Below are 16,934 nucleotides of genomic sequence, written 5' to 3' on the forward strand. Positions count from 1 at the left end.
GTGCTTCTGTTAGGTAATTCCTTCATCCTGTGCCCACCAACTCCAGCCATGGTAGTACTACTTTCATGCTGAAGGTCCAGCATAAATGTCTGCAGCCTCCCTGGCACTGGATCTCAACACTCCGGAGCATGAACAATGCAAGGGTCTGGGAGGGTTAGCAGGGAACAGCCCTGAACATCAAATCATGGCTAACTTTCCAGCTGAGCAGAATGGGGAGCAGAAAACATCATGCTGGTGGGGAGAAATGAGAGAGATTGGAGAGAATTCACAAAGGTTATCTTCTGCTGTATAAAAATTAAGCATCTAGACTTTTAAAGGCTTTCAAAATGGTTAATAGAAGGAAGTCAAGAATCTCATCTAAGAGGTCAAAGTGATGGATGTACCTTGCTCCACTGATAGAGGCTGCAAAAGTAGTTTAGATATGATATCCAGTATTTTTAGAGGACTAGATTTAGATGAGTTGAGTCCCACCCTTAGATTTATGCTAAAGGGAATCTGAAAATGTGGCCCAAGTTTTTGTGCATGGACAAGAATTGACACTATTGCTCCTCATCTATCTGTTTGTGCCTGCAGCTGGCATCCAAGGCACCAGCCCACTGCCAATGACACACACAACATAAGCGAGCAGTGCTGATGTCTGACAAAGCCTCCTTTGTTGAACTTCTCATTAAAATTATTTTAATAAATTAATAAAACTAAGAGTAATAAAAACAAATAAAGCTCTTTCAAAGCAACTACATGTACATAGAACAAACTCAAACATGGTAAAACCTGTCCACTCAGTCTTTCAGATTCTGTTGCTCTTTTGCTGACAGTAAGCCAATTAGAAGACTTCTAGTGCTGGCTATTTTGGGAGCAGTTGTCTCTGCAACACAAATACCTATTACTGTACACAGAGGCCTTGGGACTGGAATGAGAAAGGGAGGCTAGAATGAAATCAGGCTCTCTTGGGTTTCATGCTCATGATGAGCAAAAGTGAAAATAGAGAAACAAAAAATCAATCCCAACACTGGCGACATTCAGGATCCAAGTGACTATGAGCTTGAAAGTAACATGGAATTCAGCTTCCTATTAATTTGCTCAGTCCCTAACATTATATTTTAAGCCTGGAATCACTTGATTATATCAATGGAGTCAAAGTCCTATAAAATTATTGTAAGAACTTAATGCAGCCCAAAGCCTGTTTAAAAAAAATACCTATCTTCAAGATTCCATTCCCCAGAGCTACTACTTTTTTTCTGTACTTTCCCCTTTAAATCTGAAAGAAAGGGGGCCATTCATCAAAACAAAAAGCAGTTATTCAGTGTTTCATATACTGACAACATTCATCCTCAGGAAGTCTTTGTCGATTGTGCCTCGCATGTATAGTAATAAAGTAAAAGAAACACAAAACTGTGGTGTTTCCATATCCTATGGATGACATGAGACTGTTGTCCCATTATGTTTAAACAATGCACCACCACTCATGGAGAGTCTCCCCAACAACAGTGACCAGTTACCAGAGGTCAACCAATCACTTTAGCCAATTAAAAATAGCATTTCTAGACAGTGCTTCATTCAGATATTGTTTCTGATCTAAAAACTAATGAATGATGGAAAATAAGGCAAATAAAATATTATATTACATTGACATAACTTATGTAAACAACAATTAACTCCTCAGCGCAGATTCTGGGTTGGGTTTTTGTTTCAGTTCAAGTAGTATACAATTAGATTTGCATGTAATCTATCTGAGTGCTTCAGCTAATTTTAAAAGTGTTCAGAGTATTAATATGTATGTGTGCATACAGACTGAGAGCTTTATAAACATATGTTTAAATATATATACACATGCATATAAGTAACAGCCTGAAATTACAGGCATATGAAGGTCCTTACATTAAAAAAACCTGAACAGTTCTAATGCAGTGCAGACAACAGACATGAAATTCAAAGAAGCAAAAAATATTTCTTACTTCAATTTGGTATATTTAGTACTAATTTTATAAATAGTAAATCTGAGCTATAATGGGAGCTCACTAATGTTTAGCTGCCCACTAGAGACCCTCACAGTAAAAAAAAAATAAAAAAAAAATGAACTTAGCTGCCTATTAGTATAAAAAAATAACCTGCCGCAGTCAGCAGGACAGAGGGATGATAAAACACAGTTGGTACCCCAGGGTCCCTGCCGATTCTGGCTCAGCACAACTAATAGGCTACACTCAGCCTTGGGCTGCTGCAGCTCATGTAAGGCATAAACAATAGCTGGGATCCTGGTAGCACCAACAATCTGAGCTTTAGCCTTCATGTTTAACACTTTTACAGAGCCATTCTCCTTTTACATCCTTGATCGGTCTGAGACTGATACCTGGTGCTCTTCTACTGTTTCTTACTGTTCCTCTTACTGTTTTCTCTTTCTACTGCTTTTTCTTATGGTTTAGTGTCACACTAACCATACATTTTTCTCCATTTTTTTTCTAGACAATTTCTTTTGCACCATTGAGTTCTGCAACAGTCATTCCCCAAAGCCACAAATTCTTGTTCCTCTTTCTGCAGAGCTGTCATTTAATTTGATATGGCACTTTTCATGATCTTTGACCTCTGGAAAATTTTAATAATTTTTGCCACCATAACTCTTGCAATCAGTTGTGTAGGACTTCTTCATTTCCACATATTTATTTCCTGATATTAAAGAGCATTTTACTGTTATGTTTTGTTAAATTCAAGTTTCAAGGTCAGAGATGTAGTGTAACCTCAATGCTTCCCCTAGTTCCCCCTCGTTGTCAGGAAGCTGATCCAGGATGGAAGCTTTTCTGCTAAAATTTCTCCTTCCTGTTTCTTATATACTGTAAAATAAGGGACCTGTCCCAACTGTATTTTTCTGTATGAACTGGACAGATGTATCCGTATATTCCTAGGTATATGGATAATCAAACCACCTCCAGAACTCTGGTGATTTGAATACTCTCTAAAACACATTTGGGGACTTCTTGCTCTTATTCCACCTTTGTAACCTCTTCTATCAGTCCTCACCTCTGCCCTTAGGAGTTACCTGACATAATTTTTGACATCAGTAAGTGTAACACCACTATGCCATATCTCAGAAACACCCACTAGAGTGGCAGAGCACGGGTCCTGCCTGGTTCAGCTGCATCAGGAAGGTCAGGAATAACCTCGGGCACTTAGTGTCACTCAGTTGTTTCCTATCGTCTTCTGTTAGTACACGAGTACTGCAGATGTGAGGGGGAAAATAAACCCTTAAAGCAAATTGGGACATTCAGAGGAACAGTGTGAGTTGGTTTAAACTGGTTCTGTGTTTTTATTTTCTGGCAAGATCAATCTGATGAGTAACTTTAAAAAACAGATAAATAAACCATGATTCTGCCTGGCAGTGTGCATTCTAAATGCTACAAAATCTCAGAGGTCCTTCTGTTGCCTTCCTGCTGGCTCAGAGAAAGGGGAGGACCTGAGGAACGCTGTTCCCAGAAGCCTGCTGGCATTGACTGAGAGGATGATAGGACCCACATGCTGGTTTGGCTTCACACAGGAGCAGCAAACAGGCAAAAATCAATGTTCTTCCAAGGGGAAAGGAGTCAGTTTAGTAAAAAAAGAAAAAAATCTGAACACAGAAAATAGGAGTTTTTTGCAGCAGCCAGAATGAGAAACGAGCAGAGCATAGGGGCAGACAGCGGGTGGCAAGCATTCTGTGGGATCATTTCCAGCACAGCTTTTTGCCTGAACACTTCATTATAAGGTGCCTGAATTCAGTGTGTCTGAGTCATACAGAGTTGAATGCAAACTTGGCTCTGTAAGAGTTAAAAAAAAAGAAAAGGCCACATGTTTCTACAAAGGTATTAAAAGTATCCTGTTGAGTAACCTGGTGTGCTCCTTGCTGCCCTGGATATCTTGCCACTGTGGCTGCCAGAGAGGGAAAGAATCCTGATCTGTCCCACGGCCAAACCCCACATAATTAAACCTTTTGTCTTGGGAGCCTTTCACCTTCTCAGGGTGCTCTGAAAATCTGAAGGCAAATCAGAAATTGCCTTGAGAAAAATTTCCTGATGGTGTGTTACCTCTCCTGAAGATGCTCCTGTTCACAGCCTGCCTCAAAGGGAAAACACTGGAGGAGAGTACTGGGCTGAAATCTTCTAATGTCACTCGTGGGATGCAGGCTCAACATGGTCTCCAACCCCAGCAGTAACAACACTCAGGAGAGAGTGGTGCTCGTCTGAAAAATGGCAATCAATCAGTTTCACATGTTAACAGTGGGTTATGCTGCCATTAAGGCTATAAATGACGTGAAGTTTTGTGCTCCAGGGCATAAACCAGCCTCTCTGGCAGCCTTGGCAGCAGTGGAAACTTAGCAAATAAGATGATTGTAACGTGATTGTCCACTGTGGGGGTCTGTGTGTCCTTCTCTGAAGCATTGGATGCTGGCTACTGCTGGAGACAGGATATCACATTGGCTGGACTACTAATCTGATTTAGTATAACAGACCTTTTATTCCTATTAAGCACGTCTCAGTACAGAGTCAGCTTTCAACTAGTACTTAATGGCCATGAAACAATCCGCAGCTCAGTCTACTCATAGATACCTGGCACAATTCTCCTCTAAGGGAATACAGAATGGCCAAATTCTACTTGTGTCATATGTCATGTTTTTCAAATAAGGAATGAAATATTAGTTGCATACTTCATCAATTTCCCCCATAAATTGCCAAAGCACTGATGATGAATGATTTTATTCCTGGATGTCCAAATTCAAATGACAGTTCTGCAAAGGAGACTTAATGGAAATAAGATTTGCGCACCTGAGTACAGGATTAGACCCCAAAAACAGAATAGCCTTTTAAGCTTCCTATGTTGCTAGCATTCATCTTGAACAGCATTTTCTCTTTTTTTCCTTGATCCTTGGATGTGGAAAAGATTTGTTTTCAGATGTGTATGCCTGTAGCACTTGCTTGGGATTTATCTGCAAGCTGATCAGACTTAGCCTGTGGTTATGCTTTTGCAGGGTCCCTTGTTCCAGACAACTACTGCTGACCACAACTCTCATTTCCTCTCTCTGCAAATGTGAAATGAATACTATCATAACAGCATTTCTTAATACATGCCAAAGAGAAAATATCATTTTTCTGTTTTATATTTGACCACCCTGCATTTCAAGTATATGGCCTCACTTCTACAAAACTGGTAGGTTTTACCCCTGTCATCATATATAGTCAACTTCTACCAGAATCATCGTTCAGCACCTCTTCTTATTTATTTGCCCATCACACAATCACCCTGAAGTGATGTCCAGCATATACCAGTTGTATTAGACCCTCCATTCATTTGTGTTTGGTCATCACAGATAAGAGCCAGGGGAAAAACCAAGCAATCATTCGATTGTGACATAAATATCAGCTGTTGGGCAAACCCAGACTTATGAACCTTTCAGAACAGGACACGATATGTACTTATACTGTGCTGTGCCTAATACTAGAGCATTCTGGCCAGCAGTCATAACTGGTAAAAAGGTAACTGACATCTCTTGGTCAGTACAGCTGTGTATCAAAGAGAGGAGCTGATCCTCATTTATACAACACTTGGCAGAAAAGTTGACCAAGTCAACTGCATACACAAAGAAGAAGAGACTCAAAGTAGTCAGGACTCCTGACTCCTCCTGTACCCCCCTGCTTCACCAACACATGATCCTTCCTCTTACTGGACGACTGCTAAAATAGAGGCAAAAAAGCAAAACCCATAGAATCACGCTGGTTTCTTTCCTGTGGTTATCCTTTGGATGTGTTTGTCATTATGCATCACAGAAGAGTTCCTCCATGTGAACATTAAAAAGAGCTAGCTGCAGTGCAGTGGATGTGCCCTGCTGCTGCCTGCTTGCCTTGCTGACCCTGCATCCAGTTTGCCTGTGCTTGCTGCTGTCCTTAGTTGCCTGACTTGCTTGGGCACATGGACTTCTCAATTTTCAGTGGAAGGGTATTTCCACATAATCTTTGGCAATCCACCCTTTGAGCTGCAAAGGATTACAAAGCCCCGCTGTCTGTGTTGCCTGCTTGTAGCAGGGGAGGTGGAAAGGCCACGCACCTCAGCAGTCATGGGGTGGCCGAGGACATAATTGTGCTGCCACCAATTTCAGTTTGCATCAGGAGACAGCTGTGATGTGCAGTGCCTCTAAAGCAGTTGTGGTGCCTGTTCTCTTGCCCCTACTCTAAGAGTGCTAGCGGGAAAGGTATGGGCAGGGCACTTCCTAAATTATCTGGATCACCTCAAGGCACCTGTACAGGGCTGCTGTCTGAGAGGAGTGAAGGGCTGGTCTGCAGAATGGCCTTGGAGTAGATCTTACCTTACTGATTAAATTTAAGCTGCTGTATGTAAGTTTCTTGGGTTTTTTTGTTTGTTCGATTGTTTTCCAGGGAAAAGCCCACATTAGTAATGTTCTAAGGATAAACTCTACTAAAGCAAGATCTTTTATAATTCCTTAGTGTGTCAGTGATTCAATCAGAAAGTCACAGATACCCAAGAATGCATAATGTTTGAAATAGAGAGCCATCTTTCAAGACTCATCTCTTTGACTCTCCTCTTGTACTGTCCCTCAAGGATACCCAATTGGAGAGAGAGCAAGTGGTGCTTCAACAGCTTGTTATTCCCACAAACACAAGACCTTTTATGCTGTTGGTGTCTAGAAGGCCTGACCAAGATTGGGGCTGTCACTGACTCCCAAAAATGTACTATCTAAGAAAATTCAGCTGCAAAGAGAGGGAGTGACATGCCTGAAGTCACACAGTGTGGCAGTGCAGAATCCTCACAGAGATCACACGCATAGGGCCACTTCTGTTGGCCCCCAACTCTTTTCCGGGGCATCAAACAGGGCTGCTTGCTATCAGATCTATTTTCTGAAGTCAGAAGTTTTGAACTATTTTGGGGCAGAGTACAAAGTAAAGAATTATAACCCTTGCAAGGGACAGTGTCTTGCCAGGAGTTGCCTTTGCAGTATGAAGTCCTACAGAGGAAAGGCAGACTTTAACTTTTAGAATTAAAGGGAAACAACTCTGTCTTAATTTCCTGTGGTTTTACATGAGATCTGTCCACAAAGGAACCATCTGTCACCATCTGCTTCATTTTCTTGATTTATTTTTTTTTCTTGGACAGTTTCACAGTCTTGTATGTGAATGTGCCTATCCACACCCCTCTCAAAAGGCCAACTCATTTCTTCAGTAGACATGTGCCTTGTGTGGATATTTTTTTGTGTATTTGAGCTGCAGTGCACTTCATCAGGCACTGCCTTCCTTTGTTGAATGCTGGTCTCCAGGAGCTGCCTGGAATAAGGGATAAAACACCAGTTGCACACACAGTTTCTGATAACTTGGGTCCATAACAAAATGCAGAGCTCTTCAGGAAGTAAGGTGGCTTTTGAAGGGGCATTTGATGTGATGAGGGCGTTCCCTTTCTCAGAGTGTTTCCAGGATGGCAGTTATTGTTTGCACTGTGACTCTTACAAGAGCTTTTTTTCATTATTAAAACTACAGAGTTTGGGGGGAAAAAAAGAAACAAAAATTTCAAATAATTAAAATAATGTACAAAAAACCAAAACCAAAACAAAAAAACCAAAAAAAACCAAAAAAAAACAACAACAAAAAAAAAAACCAAACCCAAACCAAACTCAAGAAAAACCAAAAGAATAATGTCAGAATGAGAAAAAAAAAAATGTGATGTACAGGCCCAGACTTGAAGATCTGGGGCACAAAACAAATGTAGCGTATCTACAGGCAATCTGTAGAGGGACTCTTGTCAGGAACTGTAATGATAGGACAGTGGGTAATATGACAAGGAGTAATGAGTACATACATAATCAGGGAAAATACAGATATTAGGAAGAAATTCTTTAACCAGAGGGCAGTGAAGCACTGGAAAAGGTTGCTCAGGCAGGTTGCGGATGCCTCAATCCTGGCAGTGTTCAAGGCCAGGGTGGATAAGGCCTTGAGCAACCTGGTCTACTGGAGGGTGGGTTAGGACTAGATGATCTTTAAGCTCCATTCCAAACCCTTATCATTCTATACTAATTACTTTGGGGTTTTTTTTTGAAGCCGGCCAAGAGGACAGCGCGGGCCCGCCCGCCGGGAACGGCACCCGCTACGGGAGGCAGGGGCTGCGAGGGGAGCGCCAGAACGGCCCTGAGGGAGCAGCAGCGCCCGTGGGGGGAAAGCGCCGATTCAGGTGCAGCTCGGGGCGCCTCAGCCGCCCGGGGGGGAAGCGGCGCCGCCGGTGCCGCGGAGCCCCCACGGAACCGCCCTGACCGTCGCTGTCGCCTCGCGGCGGGGCCGAGGCTCCCCCGGCGGGGCGGGCCGGGCCGGGCCCGGCCCGCGGAGGGCGGGTGGCTCCGCCCCGGCGGCGGAGGGCCCTGGCCGCCTACAAGCCCCATGGTGCCGCGCGGGGCGGCAGCGTGTGACGCGCTGGAGCGGGGGTGGCGGAGGCGGCGGCGGAGGGTCCGTGTCTCCCCTGCCGCGTCCCCTCGCTCGGCTCGGCGGGCGCCATGTTGGCTTGAGCCGAAGATGACTGGGGGCGGCTGCGGGCGAGGATCGCGCTGAAGGAGCGGCACCTCCGGCTCGCAGCGCGGCTCTCGGGGGGCGGCCGGAGCCGCCGGCGGACGAGGCGGGGGAGGGGGGGGGGGGGGGGGGGGGGGGGGGGGGGGGGGGGGGGGCTGAGGAGGCGGCGGCGGCGGCGATGCGAGCGGAGAGCTGAGGCTGCGGGAGGCGGCCGCCGTCGAACGCCCCCCGGCCCCCTCCGAGCGCCGCGGGGGAGGGCTCTCCCCTCGGAGCGCCCTCCCTCCCTTCCCTCCCCGGCCCGCGTTCCCGCCGGGCGCTGTTGGATGCCGCACACCGCCTAGGGGGGGCCGCAGCCCGGCGTCCTCCCCAGCGGCCCCGGGCCCACCCCGGCCCTCCCGCCTCCCTGCCCCGCCGCCCAGGGCAGGAGCCAGGTCCTGCTTGCGCGGCCGGGTCGCCTGCGCCGACTGAGGAGGTGACTTGGACGCACTATTATCCCGTGTGAATCATCCCGTCGTCATTTGTCGAGGCTGGGAGAGAAGGCAGAGGGCGAGAAGGGGGGAAAAAGCCCGCACGCAGCTCATGTGGCGGTGTAGTCCTGCTGCCTGGTCTACCTGGCACCGCTGGTGCTGCCGCTGACAGGGATCTGCTGCCATCTCTGGTCTCCCGCTGGCTCCTCCGGTCCAGCCCGGCACCGCTGCCCCTGGATATTCCTGCTCCTCCGCCGGCCGCCTTCCCACTGCTTATCGGGCACTCTTTCGCGTAGGGGCCGAGGAAGCTGCTGCCTCCGATACTGACACCGGTTTTGCATCTTGAAGATCTCCGGCGGGCTGCTCTTGGTGCTGCTGCCTTTTTTTTTTTTTTTTTTTTTTTTTTTTTTTTTTAAAGTTGATTTAAAGCCATTTAGGGTAACATCAAAATGTCCAGCAGCGTTCCAGCTGATATGGTGAGTGTTGTACTGCTTATTTAATAGTTTTATTATAGAATAACGTTTATTTCAGCCTGGTTTTGACAGAGAACATGGAAGTAAGAGGGGCGTGGGAAGAAAGAAAAAAAAGGTCTTGGTTATATATTTAAGGAACATAAAGTTCCCACTTAATTACCTTCCCCCTCCCGCTCCAGATGCTGGTTCTGCTTCGCTTTTTGGTGATGGAGTGGGAGATCTGCAGCGTCGCCTCCCGTGTAGCGAGGGAAGCGGGATGCCAGACTCCCTTACCTATGGCAGTCAGTACCTGAGTGATCACGCTTGGGTCGTGTAGCACTGCTCTTCGGCTCCGTCGAGCATTTTTGCGGGGGAGATAAATACGAAGCAGAGTATTCGGGATTAATTGCTCGACCCATTTCTTTCTTTCTTTTTTTTTTTTTTTCCTCCCCCTTTGTTTCTTTCTAAACCTCTTAAACTTGGCTTGTGTCTTGACAACGCTTTGTCTTCCGATGTTGATGGGAAGTTAATCTCTTCACTTGCTGCCGGCTCAAGAGCGAGCGAGAGAGAAATTTTCATGCGCTTTATTTTCATGGCGAGGTCCTTTGTGCACTAGCTGCAATCTGGACATTTTTCAAGGGCACTCCTAGTACTTCTTATGGCGGACTGTACTTCAGCTTGTATTGGATACTCGGCTCGGTACATTTAAATCAGGAAGGTATAGCAGGTCATGAGGAGGTAGGGCGAATCAGGTCTGCTAGGTAATCTTCCGTTCAGCACGACTTTCTCCATTTGTATGTATTTCCATAAATCAGGATATATTTTCGTAAGTCACTTAATTGGAAAAAACACCCACGAACTTGTAGCTGCAGTTTGGTATGTTAATTATTTATTCTAACAGCACAATATTTTCACATATCTCCACATGGCTGTTCACATTTGAAGGTACTGTTTTCTCCTCCCCAAAATGTTTTAAATTTCAGGATGAAGTTCTGTTTTGTGGGTACAGCCTGCCCTGGTCATGAGAACAATAAAACCGAGTATCCCTTGTTCAAGCCATTGATGTACAGTTAATTGGGATATGTATGGTGACTGGGCTGTTGAAATAATGGTATGTGTTTAGTTGCTTGCTTTCTGTATTTCCTTCCCAGCTTTTGTACAGCAGTCACAATAAGTGAATTTTGACCCAAAAAAAAGCAGAAACAGTAAGTTACAGAGGATGATCAAACAGTTACAAGCTTACAGGTTTTTTCTTTTCTTCCCCCTGCCTTTCTCAAATACTATAAATAATTTTTGCCTCCCCTGGATGAAAAGAGTGATGAAAGGATTTAAACTCCGAGGCAATAAGCTCCCCAGCTATCAGTTTTCACGTATTTCTTTTTAGTGTCTCTCTCTCTGGCTGTTAGAGCCTTTTGAACCCCCTTCTCTCCCGCACGTGGCTGTCTAGCGTTATATCACAGAAATCCTCGCCTGGGCCGTGGAGGATTAGGTGCAAATCTTTCAGTGCTGCTTTTTAAGTTGCCTGGAGGAATCCCTTGACTGTGACATGAAACACACTCCTCCTCCCTGTCACCCTGGGCTGAGCTGCCACCTCCGTGCTCCTCCTGGGGCCTGCCTGCCCGCCTGGGAGTCCCGCTGCTGCCACTAGGCTTGTAACGCTTGACATTTTCTGCAAAGTTTTAAGATTTTAAGATAGGCAAAATACAATTTTTTCTAGGAAAGCTATTTCCTTGTGTTGTTACAGTGTAATGAGAATACCACTGCTGGGGGTAGCTGGGCCTAGTGCTGCTCTGTTTATTCAAATCAGGAAGAAGCTTGTTGTACATAGTGATGTTTAAATACTGAGTCATTACAAAAACATTTGAATGAAGATGTTACCAATGTTGGTAGAATTTAACTAAATAAATAGATATTTCCTGGCCTGTCATGGGATCATTTTTCTCTTAATTTCTGCATTATTAGATGCAGTTTCTCTCTGAAAGTTTGAAGTGTGCTGTAGAAATTCCAGTTATTAATTACAACTAAAAATATTACTTTATGAAAAGATTGCTTGAAAACTCATTTTTGGTCTCCTTTTGTCGCCATCCTCCATATTTGAAAGGAGCTTGTTCAGGAAGGAAAATGGGATTGCCATTCCTTAGCTATTTGAAGAGGAGCCCTTACCAGGCTGTCACCGTGTTTATATATGTTTTTATTTAGTGTAGGATTTTGCAGTTTGCATTTCTCTTACCCACCCACTGTGTAATTTGCATTTGCAAAAAATTGATTTCCCATTTCTGTAGGAGCTGGCAGCAGTGTGATGGAGTGTCATTTTATGAAGACTCCTTTATACTTAGTAAATTTGCTATGAATTACATAAGTATTATAATAATAATGTTTGAAACTCTTTATGTCAGATTCATGAACTAACCTGCTCATAATAATAATAATAATAATTGCTGCTTCTTAAAAATGTGTTAATTTGTCTTCCTGTCCCACCTTTGAGAATGATCTGCTATACATAAATTAATAGTAAATTGTCTGATTTCCAGTAAGCTTTGGATTTCTGAGTAGACATAATTTGACCCAGTCTCCTGTTCTCTGACATTGGATTGACTTGTTTCCAGAACTACTGCAGTTTTTACCAGCTAACCATTTCAACATCACTTCCTAAATAATTAACACAGTACTTTATCATTTGCATTCCACTTATAAATTGGATAGTGACACATCACATTCCCGGTGTTGTAAGTTTGTGGTGCATTATTCCTTAGCAATGTTTCCTTATTGCTTAGCATTATTCCTTAAGCAACGGCTTAAAACTCCACTCCTGGAATGAAACCTGCTAATACTGACCTCTCTACCTGAGTAGTTTCATTGACTTTGTTTGGACTGGATGTGTCTGGGGCAGTTCTTGAAGACTAAACTGCGTCTAGAGCCTAATTTTGCTCAATTTTTCACATATGCACTGATGACTGTAGTGGCAGCAGGGCATCTCTGATTATGTTCTGTAATTTAATCAGGTAATTTATCAGTTTTACCGTTTGGTAGCAGTTAGAGTTTGACTGTGAATAACAGCAGGGCTGTTTGTAAGTTGTATTTCTCTTGTAATGATAAATAGACATACAGTAGTTCATGGACTTGTGAAATTAATCACACTGGCTTTTTGAGTGGACGAAATGAAAATGGTTTGATATTTATTTAAACACTCTCGCTGACAATTTTAAAGCAAGCTATGAAAGACATATGCTCAGTCAAGAAGTTCTTACTCAATTGAATAATCCCCTTTATTTTAGTGGAGTTATCAGAATCTGGGAAGCTTCCTTTCTGTATTCTGTGTGCCTGTGATACTTCTTTTGACAGTTGGAATTCTTCAGGGATTTCGGAGTCCACAGAAAGCTGTCTGCATGACTAAAAAGTTTTAACAGTGTCCACTGTTTCCTGTAGTCCGTGTGTTTTATGTTGGTATGAAAAGGCTCTGCCAGCACTTTCTTTCTGGGCAGTTCTTTGCATGCCCTCTAGGAGATCCAATTCTTTTTCTGTCTGAGCAGTAACAGAGGGTGATGCTTTTGGCTCATGGTGAGGTTTTTATTGTTGGTTTGTTGGGTTTTTCTGCGTTTGGTAAACAGCAAAATGTTGGAATCTGCCAAACAATTAAAGGTTTTAATTTTAATGTGGACGGCTCTTCAATCCATATGCTATACTTAAGAGATGTAGGTGGTGTGGGAGAGATTATTTTCAAGAAAACTGAATGTTTGGTGTGAGACATTTGCAGACATTGAAGAGCATGAAGCATGTGCTTATATGTGGTCAATGCTAAAAGGGACAGTAGGTGGAAGAAGAATAACAAATAGAAACCCTCAGTTCACTCCTTGTTAGAGTTAATATCTTTAGTGGAAATCTGTATGTGCATCTTCTTCTTTAGGAAATTTAATATAGAATGTTGATGAATAGTTGAACATATATAAGGACTTAGTTTCTAATGCATATTAGTGGAGGCTGACAGTGGAAAAGGATGTACAGAAACTGATGCTACACCAGTAAGGGAATTTTGGCATCCAAGAATAAGGTTCAGATATGAGAGACTTAAAGGAGTAGTTGGTTGTATGGCAGCTGAGTTTCATTGTCCATCATTCAGTTTGAAAAATTATTTAATTTAAGAATAATAGGTGTAGTAGCATGATAATACACTTGGAACATAGAAAATAATTTGTTCACTATAGTGCTTTAATGTATCTGAACAAAATGTGAGAAGTCCTGCATCTCTGCTCTTCTGTTTTAACTGCTTTTCCTTTTGCCTTCAGTGGATCCTTTTTGTGGTTTTGAAAATTTTTGTATTCCTAGTAGCCTTTGTGCGTAGGTCCCTTATGTTTTTTGTAGGAATAGAAGTATGATTATTTCTCTGTATTTTTGTATCCCCCACATGCTGAAAGTTCTAATTCATTACATTCTGTAATAAAAATAGCTAATTGAGTTTTTCTGTATTGGTATTTTTTCCTTTCCTTTTTTGATTTTTTTTCCCCCACAATTGTTTGCTGATTATAGCAGAAATTAGTAGCCTATCTTTTGCCATTCTCAATGTTTGTTTTGGGTTTGTTTTTCTCCTCTTGGAGAAGGAATTGGAGGTGGGATTTGTGTTAGAAAGACGAGCTTGGAGAAGCTCCTTTCTGACTCCTTATGTATTGAGCCAATATATATGCCAGTTGAGCATTTGTAGCATATTGCAGTGCTTCTTGTAATGAAATGAGGAGTCTTTCTCTGTTATTTGAAGCAGTGGCCAGGGATAAACTTACTAAAGCTCATCCTCGGTGTGTATATATTTGGGTATACTCCAAAATTTGTATTTATCATTTCTCCCACCCACCTTTTTTTTTTTTTGTTTCACAAATTAAAAATGTATCTAACAACCAAAAAGAAACATCTTAGCAACCACTGACATTTTTAGGTATGGCGCTGTAGGAGAAACTTTGTAACATACTAATACATCTGATGTATTCTGAAACAATGTTTGCATGACCGTCATCTCATTTTCTTTGAGGCGAGCAGCTCTAACCTGTGGTTGGATTGATCCTTACTCTGGGCTGTGGTGCAGCTCTATACTACAGATAGAAGTGCAGGCTGATGATATAAACTGTTCCTTCCTTCCTGCCACCCACCCTTGTTGTTGTCATTACCTGAACTGATTTCTTTCTGCTTTTGTTGTCTAACTTCATGAAATACTGGGGGAATATATTTATTTATATAAATATATATATTTATACAACAGGATTTAACTCCTCCCATGTTGGGAATGCTGGGAAGTAGCTGCTGGGAGGTTCCAGCAGGACAGAGAGGTGAAAGACAAATGCTGAGTATATGTGAGTGTAGGAAAACAATCATATCTACAGCAGCAATGCTCAATTCTGCATGTTAAAAAACTAGCAGACATCATCTGGTAACTGGACAGGTCAGTCAGGGCCTGAATGGGAACATGTTGCACCTCTCAGATGTGGAATTAGGGACAATTAGGGTCAGGTATCTGTATCATTCCCTAATAGGGAATTAGGGTCAGGTATCTGTGGTCAGTGCTTCACTGTGGGGCTTGTGACTGCTTAGTGCATATCTAAACCTAAACTTTTGATCATTCAAAGCCTATATCTCACTTCCTTGGTTTGGCTTAGGGCTGCAGTAGGAACTCAGGCTGCCTGAATGTGGTCCTTGCAATGGTCTTGGTAAGAAATATTTTCATGATTCTATGAACAAAATGACTAAAGGCATGCTTTACTACTTTTTAGTTGAGAGTTCCTCCTAGATATAACTTCTGAGAATGTTGAAAGCCATGGCCATGGTATTTGTAATCAGTGGGATTTACTTGTTTTATACTTCTGGTCAGTCATCTTTGCTACTCAGTAAAACTCAGAATATAAACTTTTGGAAATGTCTGTGTACCTGCTTATGCAATAGTGAGCAGAATGGAGACCTCGGTTCTGACTCAGCCTGCGAGTGCTACACTAGCTTGCAGGAATCCAGAAATAACTGGAATGTGACTAATCATTCTTGTGGTTTTATGTAAAAGAGATAATTCAGCTTATTTTCAGTACAGTATTGGATCCACTAGGTTGGTTATTTCTTATTCTGAGTATGGTGAAAGACATTGCTACTGATCAGTATTCTTTTTCACATTGAGTCTGTTTTTGCAGCAATTAATTGAGCCTACTAAAGTAGCAAGCCTTTCCTGACACAATTTTGCATGGGTAAACTTTAGCTCATTGTAATTATTAAAGGAATATGATTGTGTTGTTTTCATTTTAAAAACACTGGCAAATGAGCAGCATGTCAATGCACTTCAATATCTGACAAGAAACTTGATGTGGGAGAAAAGTTGCTCTAAAAGCTTTCTAACAATGTAAATAAATTATTTAGGAGGTCTGTTTGGTTTTGAGAGCCATACTTTAAAAAAAAGTTAAGACCTTCTTATTTGTAGGTTTTCTGAGCCTGAGAAGTATAGTTCTGCAGAAATACTTAAATGTTGCAGCTGATAGCCCTTATATACTTGTGGAGATTTGGTCTATTTTGTAGTCACTAACTGGGATTGTGTTTAGCTCCTTGACAGGGGATAAATTTATTGCTCCTTGTATACCATCCACAGTGAAGGCCTGCTCTCAATTTGTAGTAAGACTCCACATGTATGGTAAAATGTGATTAAAAAAATAATGTGCATTTTCTACAGATAGAAACTTTGTGTAAAACGAAGATTTGGCAGATTGTACAACTCTGACACTGCCATCAGCGTCTTGGAGTTTTTTCTTGCTTTCTGTAAAGAAATTTGAAAATAGCTTGCCAGTGACAGGATTACATTTGTGAGTTTGTTTTTGTTTGGCTGCTTACTTAAAGTTATTTGAGAGATCCAGTTTAGAGTTAAATGGAAGGCTTGTGGCAGAGTTTAGCTGAGACTTTATTCCATGAGACTGTTGTTATGGAGACAGAAACAAGCAAGAAACTCCTTGAGTTTTATGTATCCCATAGAAATTGGCCAAGTAAAACCAGAGATTCTGTCTGGGAGTTTGGTAGGTTTGTTTTACTACTACCTAACAAGAAATCTGTGCCTTAGTGGGATGGAGGTACCTAAACGATACTTGATATTCACACAAGGAATACAAACTGGAATTGTTTGTGTTGGTGTCTATCTGCTGTGATGGTTTTAGTCTCTCTCAGGGCTGGTATGATTTATGACAAAGGCTTGGACCACTGCTGAGGAACAAAAATGGTCTTATCCTGGGGTGCTCTTTGTCTGCATCTGAAGGTCTGGATTTTAGTCTGTGACTCTATGTACAGTTTGGATAGAAATGAAAGCTAAGCTCCTTTTCTTTCTTTTTTTTTTTTCCTTATCTTTTTTTTTTTTTTTTTAAGTGGTCCTGATTATTTCTGTAAGCTCTTCTGTGGTCTTCATTATGCAATATTAACTGTTTTATGTTGCATAAGAAATTATCTCCAGCACTTGATAAAAGTGGGATATCAATTTCAAAATAAAC

At 42.4% G+C, this 16,934-nt stretch overlaps 1 protein-coding gene across 1 annotated transcript in view; it reads left to right on the forward strand.

The window, feature by feature from the left end:
* Window positions 1-9,018: 9,018 nt before the first annotated feature.
* UBL3 (ubiquitin like 3) overlaps window positions 9,019-16,934 on the forward strand; it is a 55,366-nt gene continuing 47,450 nt past the window's right edge. The window contains exon 1 of the mRNA XM_041487277.1: window positions 9,019-9,468. Coding sequence (XP_041343211.1) covers window positions 9,442-9,468 — 27 coding nt within the window. The 5' untranslated portion in view covers window positions 9,019-9,441. The remainder of the gene's footprint in view (window positions 9,469-16,934) is intronic.

This window comes from Pyrgilauda ruficollis, unplaced genomic scaffold (genome assembly GCF_017590135.1).
Source record: "Pyrgilauda ruficollis isolate IOZ18807 unplaced genomic scaffold, ASM1759013v1 scaffold8, whole genome shotgun sequence".
NCBI classification, from domain to species: Eukaryota; Metazoa; Chordata; class Aves; order Passeriformes; family Passeridae; genus Pyrgilauda; species Pyrgilauda ruficollis.